The 18,788-nt window shown below is 44.1% G+C and overlaps 1 protein-coding gene across 1 annotated transcript in view; it reads right to left on the reverse strand.

Annotated features, from left to right (window-relative positions):
• zfpm1 (zinc finger protein, FOG family member 1) overlaps window positions 1–15,535 on the reverse strand; it is an 82,268-nt gene extending 66,733 nt beyond the window's left edge. Inside the window, exon 1 of the mRNA XM_076042867.1 lies at window positions 14,904–15,535. Within this exon, the coding sequence (XP_075898982.1) occupies window positions 14,904–14,943 (40 nt within the window). The 5' untranslated portion in view covers window positions 14,944–15,535. The remainder of the gene's footprint in view (window positions 1–14,903) is intronic.
• Between the last annotated feature and the right edge of the window lie 3,253 nt (window positions 15,536–18,788).

The raw sequence follows: 18,788 nt of genomic DNA on the forward strand, positions 1-18,788 counted from the left end.
TAGTTTTCACAGTCAAATAAGGGTAAAACAGAACACACCAGCTTTCTGACTATCCAACCAAACTGTGGAAATGTGAACGCTAAGAAGTATTCTGCCTCATGTCATAATCATTTTTTTTGACAAATCGTTTTGGCTTAATATGGAAGATCAGAAATACTTTATTATTAGAGCTTTGGAGGAGTAAAATTATTTTAGTCTCGGGTTTAAATCTAATCTTAATCTAATGGAATGTATTTTTTTTTAATTGTCGATCATTTTTGATCGTGTGAAGGCATAGTTTACATTGTGTGTGTGTGTGTGTGTGTGTGTGTGTGTGTGTGTGTGTGTGTGTGTGTTCGAATGTGAATACAGACGTGCTAATTCATATCTTAGGTTAGATGGGTCAGGCAAAGCCGGAAGAGACACGGCGACGCGCGGGAGAACCTGCGACCGCCCGAAATCTCTAATGCAAAACGTCATATCGCGGCAATCGACGGCTCCATCGAGATTTTCTAGCGCGTCGGGACCCCAACGCAGCAGCGAGCGCGGGCGCCTCTGCAGGAGGAGCGACGGACGGCGCAGTAATGGAAAAGAAGGCAGAAAGAGGTGAGAAGGAGGAAGGAGGACAGAAGTTCAGTTGGACAGACAGAGAGCTGGAGAGCCAAAGATAAGAGGAGGAGGAGGGGGGAGAGATAGATAGAGCTTACTGGGTGTGTGTGTGTCTGTGTGTGTGTGTGTGTGTGTGTGTGGGAGAGTGGAATAAAAAAAAAAAAGGAAAATAGGTGGGGGAGGATTTGGATGCAGGAAGCATATCCATCAGCCATCTCTCTCTCCCTCTTATCAAACTGGAGCAATCGGTGGTCAGAAGAGAAAAAAAATAAGAAAGTTCACCTGGAGAGGAGCGGAGCTGCAGTGGGAGTTGACTGGAGCCGCACGATGAGGCTGCGTCTGTGCCCCCCCCACCCCCACCCCCGTATCTCTCCATCGCTTCTTCCCACCGAGTCTCTCAACGCTTTGGCAAACACTCAAAAAAAAAAAAAAAAGCAGCAGTTTTCTCTCTCGGCGTAACGTGAACCAACGTAACAACGGTAGTGTTGTAGTCAAGGCCGCACCAACCGAGACCGAGACATTATCAAGACTGGAGAGCCTGGAGATCGAGACAAGACCAAAGAAAAATAACAACAAAGCAGAAAAAGAAATTACCAGTATTCTTTCTTTCTTTTTTTTGCTTCTAAATGGAACAGCAACATCTCTTTTCAGCAAGGTGTCTTGAATATTTTCGCTGCTTTGCCCACTATTTTGAACCGTTTTCAAAAAAAAACTAAAACAACTTTGCTTCGGAAAATTAAAAAAGAAACTGGCTGGGAATAAAGGGGCTGTGTCTCTCTGGGTGTCACAAACAGGGCGTGAAACGGCAGCAGCTGGATTCTTTTCTGTTATTATCGTGTCATTGTAGTGTTGGCTGAGGCTCGACCGGTCGGCCCAGTTCGAGACGAGGCCAAGAGACCCGTGGTCTCGAGACCAAGACCACTCTCCGGTACTGCAACGCCACGTTACGGTAACCCGGCGAATCGACCTCTGACTTCCTCCAGTTTCTCCTTCAAAAAAACAAAAAAACAAAAAACAAAAGACTCCACAAAAGAAAAAGAGAAATGAAAAAGGGAGAGGGGGTTTTTCTCCTTTTCTGTCGCACCCCACCCTTTTCTCTCTTTCTCGATAGAAAGAGGGTGGGCGTGAGGGGGGAGAAAAAGAAGAAGGAGAGGAAGAAAAAAAAACATAATTTATCTGTGTATTATCAAGAAAGGCAGACACTTTAATCAGTCAGCTATGAAGTCAGTATTTCCATTCTTATCTGTCGCAGGAGTGGAAATGGAGAGGAGATAGCGTTCTGGGAGCCCATCGGTGGGCAGGAATGATAATCGGGAGGAGGAGGAGGAGGGGGTGGGGGGTAGATGGTGGGTGGGGGGGGGGCGGGAGGGGGAAGGGGAGCAGGGCTAGGCTATTGGACCGCTGTGTCAGCGCTATCTGCACCCATTATCAACAGCTTTATCTGCCCTGCCATCAGCCTCGCTGTAATGGGGCCAGTTCAACTTTCCACATTATCATAGCGCCAAGACCTGGCTCGCCGAGGCAGAGGGGTCTGGGCTGGAGACAGAGGGAGGGGGAGAGAGAGGGGGAGAGAGAGAGAGAGAGAGAGAGGAGGTGAGGGCCGAGAGATAAAAATAAAAAAAAAATACAAGGAGGAGGTGATAGAAAATTGGAGGTGGAGGGGTGGAGGTGCAGATAGAGGAGGGGAGCAGGCGAGAGGAGAGAAGAGGAGAGGGGGTGATTGAAGGAAAGGAAGAGGAGGAAGGAGAAGAAGAAGAAGAAGAAGAAGAAGAAGAGGAGATGAATGGATGCAACAACTAACCCGTGAGGGTGCAAAGGGCGGCGGTGGGGACCGTGGTTAATGTGGGGGGGGCGGAGGGTGGGATCCTTCCAGACGTCTCCATACTGTCGGGCTTTGTTGGCCTCGGATTGCTGTCGCTGCGGCTAATAAGGCTGCGATTTCAGGGGTGCAGGTCAAACTCGAATGCACAGTGGAGCCGACGCTGGGAACTTGGACCAAGTCGCCGGCCGACATTGATATTTATTCATTTTTTAAAATCATCCTCAAGATTTTAAACGGTGAATCTTTTTATATGGACCTGAATGTGGAACAAGCAACGTTTGTTCCTATGCGATAAGTAACACATAACTGATTCAAATTTCTGATTTAAATGTCAACAGTAACCTTTTTCCACGGTGTAATAATACATTTAAAAATAAAACAATTAACTAATGATAACATCCTTCAATGAATGTGCAACCATTCAAGCTCATGCCTTGGAGTAGCAAGGAAAGGTACATAAAGAAAATGTTAAGTATAGTCTGTTAAAGTAAACAGTGAGCCAAAAATACCAGCAGAGCATTCTGGGATTTGTAGCATTAGCGGCACATGTGCTGTATAATACCGGCGGGCCACCTCCAGTAGTGATTTTGTATTGCTATAATTACACTGTGGGCCAAATTTGGCCCGCGGTCCAGAGTTTGGCACCTATGCTCCACGTGGTTTAGCTCAACTTTGACACTGTGAATTTCAGGTGCTACATAAAGCAGCAGCAGCAGCAGCAGCAGCAAGAGGAGGAGGAGGAGGAGGAGGAGTAGCAGGCAGAACCAAATCTCTATGTTCTTCTGTTGATCACATCAGGGAATGTGGATTTCTACCTACGCGCTGCTCTTTTTGTTAAATCCCCAACTGTGGTGTGTGGTCTTCACCGTGAAGAGAGCCCAGCAGGTCAAAGACCCTTTGGCTAATTTCAAAACGTTTCATCTGAGTTGTACTCATAGACTGTAAAATTATTATGGCTTACATACCGTCAGTTGTACAACTCAGTTTTCTCCAGCAGTTATCTTGGATTTTCACTGTTCACTTTTTACAGAGAGGTAAATGATGCTTGTGCTGTATTGAAATAATGCAGATAGGGTGTTGCTAGGTCATGTGAACTTTATTGGTATTTGTGCAGTGTACTATGTACTGTATATATGAATGTATGTTTACATGTCTACGGACCCTAGCAAGATTAGCAACCACAGCTGTGGAAGCTAATTGTGGTCTGAAGAAAGAAAGAAAGAAAGAAAGAAAGAAGGAAAGAAGGAAAGAAAGTTGCACAAAATTGTTACTGCGCCAGTGTGCTCAACATGTGAAGAGTCCGAATTCAAATACAAATCTACATTTGTCCCATGTTTACCCTTTAGTCTGTAGCAATTTGATTATTTACAGTTCAGGAAAAAAAAAAATATCTGTGACCTTTTAAAAAAAAACTTGCAGTATAGTGGCTTCATGGAAATATATTGAGCATGGTGATTATCCAAATAATATGCTATGTACAGTATGATAATATGAGCACATGCTCCTTTTAAATGATGTTTTGTCATGCTTTGTTATGTTTGTTTGTTTGTACCGTACAGCCCACACACACACGCAAACACACACGCAAACACACGCACACACACGCACACGCACGCACACGCACACGCACACACCCGCACGCACGCACGAGTCAGTTGATTGGCAGCTCACTTATCAGTTGGGGAGCCAGAGCACCACAGTTTACACAAGCACAAAGGCGATCCAAAAGGCCGGATCACTGCAGCACTATTGGCTCACATGACTCATAACGCAGACGCTGAGACGCGAGAGCTGCGGGGAGAGAGACAGATAGAGAAAGGGGGAGAGAGAGAGAGAGAGGGCGGGCGAGAGACACACGGTAGGAAACTCGCCTCAAGTCACCACCACCACCACTGTGACCTTGGTCCACTTTGCATTCCCGCCGCATACGATATGAAACGATATATAAAGACCATTGAGCATTAGTCATAGACATGTGATTGATGACTTTTACCATCCTCTGTTGGCAACCAGGGGGAACTGCAACAACAGCCCCAATCAGCTTCCAGAGGCGGTCATGTGACATGAAAGTTCATTAGTGGTGCATGGAAGAGTGAACTGACTCAGGCCAATACTGATGTTCACCGAAATAAATAAAACTTGAATAAAAATCAGAGGCCTCTTTTTCTATTTACAGCCTTCTGATTTAAATTTCAACAGTCTTTTTTTATTTAGTCCATGGGCTAATAATACATTTATCAACAAAATAACAACAATGAAGCAACAAAGTCATAAAAATAATAATCTCCTTCAATGAATGTCCTGACGTGCCAAAATAGCAGCAGAGCATTCTGGGATTTGTAGTATTAGCGGTACATGTGCTGTATAATACCGGTGGGCCGGTTCTAGTAGCGGGTTTGTATTGCCTCGTGGGCCAAATATAATGACACTGCGGGCCGAATTTGGCCCACGGGCCAAAGTTTGCCACCTATGTTCTATGTGTTCGACTGGCCGAAAGGAACTGGTTTATCTACTTGGATTACAAGTATTGGACAGACACATACACACTTATATATACTGTATATACATATATATATATATATATATATATATATATATATATATATATATATATATATATATATATATATACATACATATATATATATATATATATACATACATATATATATATATATATATACATACATATATATATATATATATATACATACATATATATATATATATATATATACATACATATATATATATATATATATACATACATATATATATATATATATATATATATATATATATATATATGTATATATATATATATATACATATATATATATATACTTTTGATGACATTAGAGAAAAGGGGAATATCCTATCCGAGTGAAACCGAAGGAAATTCCATTGGGAATATTCTGATTGAGGCGTTCTATCTATCCTATCTGAGCATTTTCATATTTGGTTATATTCTCCCCACAGCGCTTTCCTCTGCCACACGTCACTGGACGTACGGTGACCTTTTCTATCCTGTCTTTGTCCTTCACTGTAAGCCCGTTTCGTTCTCCCCACGTCTCGCACAAAAAAAACAACACTGCCAGCTTCGTTATCTCAAGCCGCGTGAGAGAGTTGCGCCGGCAGTAATGCACAGTTTTCTATAAGAAGATATCAGGAGTTTTACGACGGGAAATTCAAAGAGAAAGCAAACCGCACATATAGGGAACCAGGCTGTGTATTTTTTTTATTTTTTTTTTGGCATTTGTATGTTTCTGTGTTAGTTTGTCATCCGTTTGTTCAACCTGTTGTGGTTCTCCATTCTAGCATGCGATCGAGACGAACTCTCTGCATGTCCCTAATCAATTCCGTAAACTTGTGTTTGGAATTGGATAGAATTCCACAGCACCTGTGTGTTCCGGTAGCTACGAAAACACCAGAGCACACAGGGTCAAAAGCAAATTTTGTGGGGTTTTTTTCACTCTAGATTGATTTGTTAAATTATTATTCCACTTTGTGACCGGCAGAAAGTGGTTCAGAGCTGCAATGAGCTAAATTCTATGTATGCTTAGAAATGCTCAGATATAGGGAAACTCATTATGATCATCATCAAGCAACATACTGTCACAAAATGTAAATGTAAATTTCACAAATTTGTAAATTAAATACTAGAGTTTCACTGAGAAGGTTATTATTATTATTATTATTATTATTGTTATTATTATTATTATTATTATTATTATTATTATTATCGCTAATCATGCTAAAGGGTTTTGGAGTGTAACCGTTGTGCAAGAGAGAGGTGTGTCTGCACTGACACGTTCATCAGTTCAACCACAGTGCAGCCGTTGCCAGATTACACCAAAGTGCCAGTTATTGGTGCAATTAAACAGCCTATCACTATTTACTGTTACACAACATGCTGCATGTAATTATCCCTCTGCACAGCTGATTATATCACATCCAAAACTTTACTTAAACACGCTCAGTGTTATGTCAGGTTGTAAACGTGATGTCACGACATGACCTGGTTCAGCATAAAGCAGACAGCAGGGGCGGTGGGGGGGGGTGTTTGCTGGTCAAAGGTCATCGCAAACTCGTGTGTATGTACGAAGCATTGCGATCATCCCCCACCACTCCCCGCCCTCCCCGATCTCCAATCTTCCCATCTTTCCAGTCTGCTGTCACCTTTGACCTTAAACTCGTGAAGTTCAGTCAATTTTGTCTGGTCAAACGTCCGTGATGGGATATCACCAGGCCTGGTAGCAACAGTTGCATTTATTGACAGCAGCTCAGAAAAATAAACAGTTGGCAAACGTATGCATTGTGTGTGTGCGTGCGTGCGGTGTCCGTGCATGTGTGTGTGCGTGCGGCTGTAAAAGCAGGTCAGGTGGTGTTGTTTGCCCAGGTTGCCTTAACACCCTGCTACAGAGTGCTCAGAACAGTAGGAGCAAATGGGCTCGCTTATCACAGCGCTCTTTTTCTCCCCTTTTATGTCACACACACACACACACACACACACACACACACACACATCGTTTGAGTATCTGCGGACCAGAGATCAGAGCTACGTGTCCTCCAGTTATAAAACACGTAGCTACAACTCTGAACGGGGCGATTGGTAACCGTGTATTGTCTTACTAGTCTGATTTAGTGTCTGACTATGAATAAAACATATTTAAAAAGAAGCTATGGTCACATTAATTACCAAAAATTACCAGTTTTATTACATTCTCCCCCGACCGGTGATCAAAGCAATGAAATAACCTATTATAAGTTTATTACAGCAGCAAACAGTAATAATTCTGCTCATTTTAACAATTGTTACGATTAAAAAAAAAAACTTAAAAACTGTTTGCCGGCAACCCTTGTTTAACGCCTCCGTCCTCCTCAATGACATAATGAACGTGTTCAAACCCTTTGCTGTTTCATAATTTAACAATATTTGGACTCTTTTCATTTGTTGAAAATGTTCCACAAAAATACATCCAATAAAAAGCCTCAAAGCGCAATAAGCCCCCTTCTTTATCCAAACCAATGCTGACCTTTGGTCACGATCTAATCACTAAAGCAGCACTTGATTTTTATTTTTTCCAGCTCTTGATTTTTATTTTTTTTCCACAAAACCTGGAAAAATCTCATCAACCTTGCTGTAGGACGGCGTATCAGATTCATTTCATGCGACAACTGCACGCCGCTAGGAGCGAATGGGCGTACGTCCAGTGTGCAGTGTGACTCATTTTAAAGAAAAAAAAAAAGGAAAAAGAAAAAAATTGAAAAATGTACAGTGTGACTTAACATCCACCCATTGTGTTAGTCAGCACATCAGCTGTGGGCTATACCAGCAAGCAGCCCCCCCCCGGTTAGAAGGGGTTGGCGGAGCGATAATTACCGCGAGAGCCAACAGTTTGACCACGGATTGCGGCTCTCGTCGGCGAGGGGGGTCACGTCGGCTCCCCTCCCGCCTCGACGGGGATGTTGGCGCAGGGGGTCAAGGGTGAAAGCGTTTACAACTGCTCTGCTCTGTTCCCGAGTCGGGGAGCCGTAATTCACCGCAAAGCTGTCCCCTTGGTAAATAGCAGGAAGGGGCAATAATTCATCCACACATCGAGCGCAAACGGTATTTCCTTTCGTAACCCTTTCAACTTCCCCTTTTTCTGCACTCTGATTAGTCGCAAATTAAAAAAAAACAAAAAAAAACAGTGAGAGCAGAAAGCAACCCGACACTGGCAACTTTGTGTTAAAAAAAAAAAGTGTTCCAAGGAGTTCAAGAGGTCAAACGGTCAGGAGTGCCAGGACAGTGCGGTAGATTGATGGGTAATCTCATTAAATTTAGCTTTCACTGGTACGTGGACATTAGCATTGACAAAAGCTATCACAGCAACACCGCAAATTGTAAGATTCCTTTGAAGATTTCCAAACAGAAGGTGTCAAGTTTAATAGTGCTCGGCTCACTCGAGAAACAAAAGAAAAGATTGTTAACTTTTTACGACAATCCGCCCACAAATGCCTCAACTGCGAGCTAGCTGCTCATAGATCTGGCATTTCTTGTTGTCGATAGGCTCAGTGGCGCCACGCACAGCTCCGACACAAAGCCATTACAGCCAGGATGTGGAAAACACAGCTGTACGCCACCAGACTGGCAGTGGACGTGTTTAGGTTTTATAGCTTCAAAGGACATTCTAGGGACATTTTGGAAGTCCCTGTAAAATTCAATGAAACATATTTTTTTAAGTTTGAATTAATTAATCAGGAGTGTGTGGCGCTCATACGGTCAGAAGATGGAGGTATAGCTTGTAAACCATGAACAAAAGCAAAAGAGAAGGCCTAGCTTTGCAAAGTCTTTGGTGAGGATTTCATTTCTAAAGTCCCCAGCAATGTGCCGTCATGTTACTGGTGGTCTTTTGTTGGAGAATATTGCAGAAGACCCTTGTTTCCTTGCCTCTGCTCGCGTACCTTCTTGTTGTTTCCATGCAAAATAACTGTAGTACAAATCAAGTACTGAATTTGTTTTTATTATGTCTCTTAATTTACCCTCGTGCTGATTTTGCAGATTCGTGCAAACCAAATGTGGCTGTTTTTCGCAATCAATTTCCAACACTGTGGGGCAACACACAACAAAATAGGCGATGGAAACTTGCTAGCTGTCTGACAGGAGAACAGACTCAAGGCGAGCCGTCTTGCTGACTTTGTGATTCCCCCCCCCCCCAATCCTCCCCCGCCTCCTCCTTTCTTTCCTCTGTGCCTTTAACAGAAAAGAAAATCACCCTGGGTGATTATCATCGAAGAACACCAAAAAAATTTCCCCACATGTCGGCACTATCTTACACAGAATCTGGAGGCAGTAATATGTGGTAATAATTTTAATTAAATTAATCAATGACAATGCTTGTTAGGGAGGGGGGGGGGGAGGTGGGAGAGAGAGAGAGAGAGGGAGGGGGAGAGACAGAGTGAGAGGAGGGGCATTTGAATGAGGGAGAAAAGAAAAGCATTCACACCTATCATCTAATTATACAACAACATTAATCCCATTAGGGCTGCAGCTGATTGCCAGGGTCCAGACCCCGGTGCTCCTGCTCGGGCCCGCTGTTATTGCGGCGGAGCCTCGGCTCCTGCCTGCTGCCGCCTGATAACAACTCTAATCACACTTGGCGATCTCTATCTGCACCGGAGATCAGGCCCCGCGGCTTATCGAAAGTTCACATCGAGCTAAAAGCAGAACAAAGAGGAGGGTGGGAGGGGGGGGTGAGAGGGGGCGGAATAAGAGCGGGGGTGGGGGGGTGGGGGGTGGAGAGCGAACACAAGGAAAAGCCACCAAGGCGCTCGGCATGAGTCGTCTGGGCGTGTGCGCGCGTGTGCTCGGAATTTAGACGCGCTCGTGTTTTCATTTCAGTCAATCAGCCTCCCGACCGCGCGTCCGTACGGCGTCACGTGACGGCGAGGGCCCGCTGATTTAAAAAAAAAAAAAAAAAAAGGGAACGACCGAGCGAGAAACAACGCAGCTGCAGTGTGTTCGACTGACCTCCCTCAAGCCACCAAATAAAAATGAAAACCTAAAAAAAAAAAAAAAGATGTCGTAAACTGTGCAAAAGTCCTTGCGTGAGCTCCAAAGTGGTTGGAAGAAAAGTGAAAAGTGCGAGGAAGGAGGTGGAAGAGGTGAAGGAGGAAGAGGAGGGGGAGGAGGAGAAGGAGGAGGAGGCCAGTGTGGCGTTTCCCCGTCTGGCCTCGGCGGGCGTCCTGGTTTCGCTCTAAGTCGTGGGAGGCGGCGGTGTATTATTCATGATGACCTCCGAGCTCCGGCACTGATGTCACACAGGGACTGAGCGCACACTCTCTCACACACACACACACACACACACACACACACACACACACACACACACACACACACACACACACAATCAGCAATGTGGATCTGCAGGCTGTTATCTATCTACCATCAGCAGGCCTCCTTATCGGCCCCAAACATCTTTTTTCACCGGGGGTGGGGAGCAGCAGCCGAGCCGAGCTGTGCTGTGCTGACATTATATTAAAGGGGGGGGGTGGAACAACCCCACAGCCAAACACATTCATCTAAGCGCGAGGTATCGTGCATACTTTTTCACTCTTTTTTACATCTTTCTTCCCGCTATCTGCCTCTACACCTCTTCCCCTCCCCTTTTATCGCCACACCCCAACCCCTCCCCCACTCCCCCCCCCCCCCCCCCCTCCGACTATCATCTCCAGAGATCCGCCCCCGGTCGGGTCCCAAACAAAACTGCCAACAACAACATGACAATGCTGGGAAAATTGCATGCAACAGCCAGATGTAATTACAACATGCCCTTCTTCCTCATCTATCCTTCCATCTGCCCAGCCTCCAATCGTATCACCCCCCCCCCTTCCTCCCCCTCCACCCCCCACCCCTCCTCTTTCCATTTTCTCTTGCCTTCTGCAATAATCAGCGGTGGCGATCGCCGCCAGGTTTTTATCACGTCTCCCATCTCAACCGCCAAAATATAAGCCCTGGGATCCAGCCTCAGTGGGCCGCCTGCCTGCCTGCCTGCCTGCCTGCTTGCCTGCTATCTCTCCATCAAGGAGAGGAGCCTTATCAGGCTGAGAGATCGGCCAACGGTTGGGGAGGATGACGCACAAAGAGACACAGACAAATATCTATCTGCTACACAAACACCCGCTTCTCCTGCTTAACTGGGGGCGTCCAGGAAGCTCTGGACTTAGTCCATTGTTGATGGGGCTTGAGAAATATATAAAATAGGACCCCATCCTAGGTAAGGGTACCTCTCCATATTATTTTTTTTTTCCTCTCATAAAAAGTGCCAACAAAAAAAAAAGTCGGTAAATTGAGTATTAAATTGAACAGGATCCCAATAACGATAAGACTTTGGGTGCCAACCTTGTGAGGTCTTATCGCCCATTTCCCTTGAATGCACGCTCTAAGTTTGTGCGGTGAGTTCAACCATGTTGGAGGAAGCACCTGTAGCCTTCGCGTCACCTGGAGGCTGCCAAAAGATCAACTTCAAAGCATGTAATAGGTTCTTGATGGATAACTGGAATGCAATGAGATGTTGAATATGTAATTGAAATGTACAATTGTCAAAGTATTCTTGAATAAGACTGGCTGCTTTATTGAGTAATATTAACATTACTGTGCTGGGGGAATATTGATGGCAGAATATATTATCATCTACCAGCCTAGCCTATTATCAAAAAAGAGTAAATAATAATGACAGCAAATTAAATAAAGCAAACTGTTGATTATGTTAATGCGTAAACCAGACAACTCGTTCTGTTGAAACACCAAAAGAGTAGATTTTTGCACCCCAAAAAAGTTAGTTTGTTATTGGCCACAAGAGAGTGCAAGACTGGAGTTAAGGTGCAATGGTTCAAGACTGCAACCCATCTAAAAATGCTCATAAATTTGGACGAAATTCAGTGAATATAGTTTATTGTTTGCTTTTTAAATGAACAACTTAGCGCCACTCAAGACGGAGACTTCAAATGCTGTCAGATCCTCTACAAAATGTCTCCTCTGTCTACCATCTCTGTTGAAGCTGGTGAGATATGTTGCAGATGCAGACACAAAGTGTAGCGCTCCATCAGCAACTTTTGCGAAAACCATGTTTTGCGCATAATCTTGCGCAGTGAAAATACTTCCTTGTTCTTCTCAGTCGTGTTTTGCTGTCAATTCAGCACTGCTTACTTTGCATCATCCACCGCAATATGCAGGTACTTCCGTTTCCAGTGCATATCGCAACTGTTTTCTTTCTCTCCTATTTTTTTTTTTTTTTTGCCATTCCATCTTTATGACCAGGACAAACACGTTATATTGTGCAATTACATCTATGTGCAAAAAGTTGACAGTGCTGGGGCAGGCAAATACACATTATTCTCTACACTTGATAAAACTGGCAAACTATTTTTTTTTTGGAGGGGGGGGGTTGGGGGGGGGAGTGGTGGGCAACCATTCATTCCAGGATAAGTCATTTCAAAAGTCAAAGTCCAAAACAGGTCTGTTGGTGGAATAGTTGAATGTGCATTAACAGCAAAGAAGGGCAGATTGGAGATGGATTAAGAGGACTCATATGAATAATTGGTCTTGTAATATATAAAATAATACTCAAGAGGAAAGCAAAGGTGCATTCAACTGCTAATCAAACACAGCCTACTAACTCCAAAACCCTGTGCACTTTGTATGCTTGTTTGTTTTTGTTTGACCAGACAACATGATGGTGGACACCGAGTTCATAATACTTGTGGTGGTGGTGGTGGTAGCATTAGCCACTCCCACCACTGCAGAACAAAGTCCTTATCACTCCTCACTCTTTCCTATCAAAATGTCTGCCAAATCACAAGAGAGTCATGGGGCCAAGAGCCTGGCTGGCCTCGACCACAGCCGGGGCCTGGTGCGAGGGGAAGCATAGTGGACCCAGCAGCACTGATAAAGACGGCCGTGACACCCCAGAGGCGCCCGCACACACACACACACACACACACACACACACACACACACACACACACACACACACACACACACACACACACACACACACACACACACACACACACACACACGTGCACTCTCACTCTCTGTCTCTCGCACACACGTACATTTTATCGGCCTTCGAGTCTTTGCAAAGATCTGCCATACAGGTGCCGGTTGGAAGTAAACAGCCGATAATTGTCACCATGGAAATGCACCTAGAAAAACTAAAAAACTAAAAACTGGAAGTAGGCAATTTTATTGACGACAAAGCATCAGACAACTATATGTGGAGACATTTTGAAAGGCTCTCCAGATATGTGAACTGTGCTAACATAAAGAGTAAATTATTTTAGAGAGCCATCTGTAGCCACGGACACTAAACAACATCTTGTTACCCTACACAACACTTGTCATTCTTTGTGGGGTTGGATTTTGTCTAAGTATTTGTTAAGTACAGCATAGTGGAATTTGAGTGGTACCCAAGATGACTTATTGCACTGATGTCATCAACGCAACTCACTGCTCATCAATGCATCCAACCTTTTTCCCAAATTCCAAACCCCGGGCCAGATAGCCGGCCATTCCGGTTCTGAGTATCACAGCCTTCAGAAACATTGCCCTTAAAAAAGGAAGAGGCTGTAGATAAAGAGACAGCGGGTTTGTTTTTTTTATTTAATAAGCAACACATTTACTCCCATACATTGCTCTGAACCGCAATGTAAAACACGAGCTGTTTTGACCAGGTGTCGGGCAGACCAGCGTTACACGTCGTCGTTGTTGTTGTATGTTTCTGGGAACACTCTGACACAATCGATAATGAAAAGATATCACTATTTGTACAAAATGATAACTTGCCAAACACGTCCTGCTGATGTCAGGCTTTCCATTCGAGTCGCAGCTACCAAACAACACATGAGCACTTTTTTTTTCTCCCACCACCCACCGCCAGTCTCTCCTTCAGCTCCCCTCCTCATGACAACTACAGGGTGCAACGGGCCTAATGACAACATCATTAATATGCTATTTTATCAACTTGAACATCGGCCCACAGCTATTAAGTCACACGTCTCTCCGACAGGAAGAACTAGTCAAGTACAAGAGACCAGCCAAAGCGCCAGACCAAGAACAGAGCTTTTCAAAACGGGGGGGGGGGGCTAGGTTGCATTATTGAGGGGGGCGGGGGGGGGGGTTCTAGATGGAAGAAAAAAAAAATAGAACAAGAAAAAGATCCAATTGTAAGCAGCTATCAGCTCGGAGAGATCAGCCAGGCGGCTTTATCTCACGCCCCATCTCTGGGAAAAAAAAAAGAAGTGAAAAGCCAGGAGGGAATGCAAGCGGCGGCCTCGGCGCTGCCTCAGACAGAAAACAAATAAAAAAGAAAAGATCCAATTTTAATCTTTATCAGGGACTCACATCAGATCGCCGCCTTATCTCTGCTCACATCGGCTTTTTCAGAGAACACTGACGTTTCCACAACAGAATTAAACAGGAAGCCACGGCTACAGTTTGTGCTGCCAGTGGACACAAAGCATTCTTTACAAGGGCTAATATACATGGCAACGCGCTTCTTGCAGTCTTTCGAATTGAAAGTGAAGCTTTGATCACCGAGGAAAGTGTGAGTGTGTATGTCACAGTGCGTTTCTGGAGGAGGACAAATCGGTGAAATCTTTACCGATGATTTTCCCGTCAACTTTTCTTTTGTTTTGACATATTGAGCGACACTATAAAACCAGCCGTGGCGATTCTACTGACCCCAGCAGTCGCTTACAGTAGCAGGGTGACGTCCAACGTGTTACTGTTATTATTACCTTTATGCTTTCGTACAGTTAAGATGTGGGGGGGGAAAGACACGCTGCTTCTGCTGAGCTTGTGGGCAGCTCAGCAAATACTTCCAAAAACTGTCCAAAAACAAACACACACACACACACACACACACACACACACACACACACACACACACACACACACACACACACACACACACAGTAATAACAAGTCGTAACCACGCCGAGTACTTACGCTTTATCTGCCGGGGTTTGCTCTGCTTTCTCCGGGACATGGTCGCTTTTTAAGTCCGCTGGTTGGGGACCCGTCGGAGCGGCCAAGAAGCGGTCAGGTTCTTCGGCGAGAGGTTTTTTTTTTTCTGCCTCTTTCTTATTCTTCGTAGTCTTCTTCTTCTCGGTTGCTTTTCACTGCTGCGACGCGGCGCACCGAACCGGCGAATCCCGCATGACTCCTCGCGCTACGCTACTTTCGCTACGTTCGCCTCGACGGCTAACGGCGGGGCTACCTGTAGCCGAGTCCGTCCGCCCGTCCGTCCGACGAGTTGTCACTGTCCCTCCCTTCCCCTTCCCTCGCCTCTGTGTTCCCCGGCCGGAGCGTGTCTTCTTCACCTTACGGTTTACCTGCTAAAAGCTATGCCGCTTTAGCAAAAGCGCGCCTCCGCTGCAGCCGGTGTGTCTCTCACACACACATACACACACCAGTTGTCAGTCTTCAAGATGTGTAATTTTTTTAAAAAAAGGGTTCGGACCGCGGAGGGACTGTTGCCGTTTTGCTGTCAAGTTTCCCCGTCGCCGTACCGCCCCCTCGTCCGTCAGTACTGCCTCTGAACCGTGAAGCCACTTTCAATGGAGTTCCAGCACTGTAGCCAACTCTGCTAGTACTACTGAGGGCGAAACGCGGCGGTGCACCGCCCCTTACGTCTGACGTACAGCAGCGCACTCGCCTCCTATTGGCTACATTCTATAATTCTATACCTTCAGCAAGCCTGTTTCCCCCCCCCCCTCCCCTTTAAAACGGTGCCATATGTTTTAAGGAGCGTGTCGTGTATTTGCATCCGGGCAGTGGGTAAAAGAGCCAAGTGTGTCGGTTGTGCCTGTGAAAACAATTGCCAAGTGTTTTCCAAACAACTTGTTCTGCCTATTGACTTGTATCCAGTTGTGGATTGGGTGAATGAATTCATCCATACATTTTCTATACCCACTTTCTCCTGCACTCAAGCTTGTTGGGGTCTGCTGGAACCTATCCCAGCTGTGATGGGGTAAAGGCAGGTACACCTTGGACAAGGGCTACATAGAATGACAAACGACTTTTCACACTCACCTACGGTCAATTTAGAGTTCCCATTTTGCCTCACGTGCATGTTTTCGGACTGTGGGAGGAAGCCAGAGAACTCAGAGAGAACACGCGCTAACATAGGGAGGACATGCTAACTCCACACAAACAGGCCGCAGGCTCGGAATTGAACCCGCAACCTTTTTTGCTGTGAGGCGACAACGCTAACCACTGCACCATCGTGTAGAATGATACGCAGCCACACAACCAGCTGGGTCTCACACTGCTGTGGGATTTGTCAAGTCCATCAGCATTGTGTTTGTTATTCTGACATAAATGTCACACTGACACTCACCCCCCAAGTGTTAAATATGGTTGAGGTCAAGACTGACAATTCCATCCTCTGAGGTAGTCTCTCTCTCACTCTGCTCAGTGGAAGTTTAGGGGGGGTTGTCATCCTCGAGGATGGAGTTCAATTCCAGACTGTCTGAAGATGTGGGTTTGCCATATGATCTCACCTCGGTATCTCCCTGCATTGGCTATTGCTACCAATAATGACACCTCGTTTTTTTCCAGGAAATGAGACGTCGCCTCACACCGTCCCACTCCCCCCAATTGTCAGTTACAATCCAACTGTCAGATGAAGGAAGAAGGCTCGTTGCTGAACATAGCATCAGTCCCATAAAGGCCCTCCATCAGACATCTGTTTGTAAACAGTATCCTTACTTTTTTTTTTTTTTTTTTGCTGGTTAGCGGAATTCGTCATCATGCTTGGATTTGCCCTTTGTAATTCCATCAACAATTACATGTATATTACAGAAAACATGAGAATTAAGAATTGTTTACAGAAATTGTATATGTCAGAACAATTATCAGATTGTCTCATGATATATGTTGTTGTTGATGATGATGATGTTGATGTTTTGTTCACTTTGTTTTTGTACAATTAATTGTCATAAATTTGACTCTCATTGTTGACTGAAAATTTTAGAGGATTGGGAAATTTGAAAGAGTAAGATTTATTTATTTTTTTTTTTAAATTAACATTAGTTAGTTTTTTCCTGGACTACTGAATCCTGTTTTGCTTGTTAAAGTGTAGTTACCTGTGCTTAATGTCTATACAGGTATTATCAGGTATTTTTAGTTATCATGTGTAATTTATTAGTAGACAGCAAGGAGTAGTGTTGATGGTTCTTGTTCTCTTGTGAATATAATAAAATAAACAAGATAATACTATTGTGCTATAATTTCAATATAGCTATTTTCTCACACTTAAAAGTGATATACACGTACACACGCACTTAGATTGGTGTGACTGGTGAACATTATCATTCAAGCCACAGCTGCCCTTGGGGCAGACTGAAGTAATCCCAAATCACACGTTCATCCCATACCGTTCAATTAGAACCGGCCACACTTGGTCACTCACATGTTTTTTTGTCACCCTAACCCAAACAACCAAATAAACAAAATAGTGAAATTTTGTATTCTGGACCGACTGATTCTTTTTGAGTCGTCTCCCTCCCAGCTGTAGTCACTCTGCCATCTAGTGGTCATTGGCCACTTGCGCATGCAAATGACTCGACTTTTTAAAAAGGGCAAAAACCGTCCCAATATTTGTTTATGTTATTTAGGTTTACTGCAGGTCTTCACCGGATGATTACGTATTTGATGTTTTCATTCAGAATCTCCATACAGTTTTTTTTTCATTTTCTACTTGTTTAAAATGTCTTGTTTGATGAAATCTATATTCTATATACATATATATATATTGTTTCGACTGTGTTACAGTAGGACAATAAAACGAACATAATAAAAAGAAAAGTAGGCAGGATGCATTTTATTTACATGCCTTTCTTTCCTCATTTCCCTTAGTGCAAAGCGGACGTTGCATTTGTTGGAGCTTTGCAATGAATTCCTCTTGAATTCCTTCCTACGTAAATACTGTAACACTGTGTGGTTGGTATCTGCCTTGTTGGCCCAACCCTAAGATAACATACCAGCTCCTGTTGGTGACATCATCATCGTTTCTTTGTTCAGATTGAGGACTTTGACAGTTTAAAATGGGTTTGTTTTAATTATGTGAGTCATATTTGCGACAAGCGCACAAACAGCTTCTTTCATATCATTTCCCCAATCATTATGGCAGTACTTTGGACCAGAATAAATATTGCAGAATGAAGGTGTTTAGTACAGTAATAGATTCATTGACCTTAAAATGTAATCCAAAAAACAATTTTTTACAGACAAATTATCTCAAATGACTGATTTTAAGCAAAATGCATCTTTCAATCTTTCAGTGGCTCAATTTGCTTCCCAGGATCAGAAGAACAACTACAACAGAAATTGGGAACTACCCTGCTAACGGGAGAGTGCCCTCCCTGGACTGGGTCCTTTGTTTGATCTCTGGCCAGGCTGCATGTTTGTCTGGCCAGGTCAGACAAAAATGCAGCAGGGCAAGTATTCTCCTTGTGTTGGTGCCAAGCTTGTCTTGAAGAAAATAGCCAGTACAGAGTGGATATAAAAACATGAGCTTTCTTAAATGATATGGCTTTTAAAGGACTGCTGTTTTGTAAATACTCATTGACCACTGACTGACATTCTTTTTTTTTTTTTTTTTGGTGTATATGCTGCTGCAGTCTGAGAAACAGAACGGACAAGAAAGGTGATTTGGTGTCTAATCTGTGGCTAGTCTGAGCTACATACTGCTGATTTTCTCATTGGTCTAACCTCACAAATTAGTCAATGAGGAGCAGTTCTCTCAGCTAAAATCCTTTCTTGATGCCAGAGGAGAATGGCCGGACTAGTTTAAGATGAACAGAAAGACAACAGTAACTACGCAACACT

The sequence above is a fragment of the Nelusetta ayraudi genome, unplaced genomic scaffold (genome assembly GCF_046127955.1).
Source record: "Nelusetta ayraudi isolate G7.1 ecotype Tasmania unplaced genomic scaffold, CSIRO-AGI_Nayr_v1 ptg000071l, whole genome shotgun sequence".
NCBI classification, from domain to species: Eukaryota; Metazoa; Chordata; class Actinopteri; order Tetraodontiformes; family Monacanthidae; genus Nelusetta; species Nelusetta ayraudi.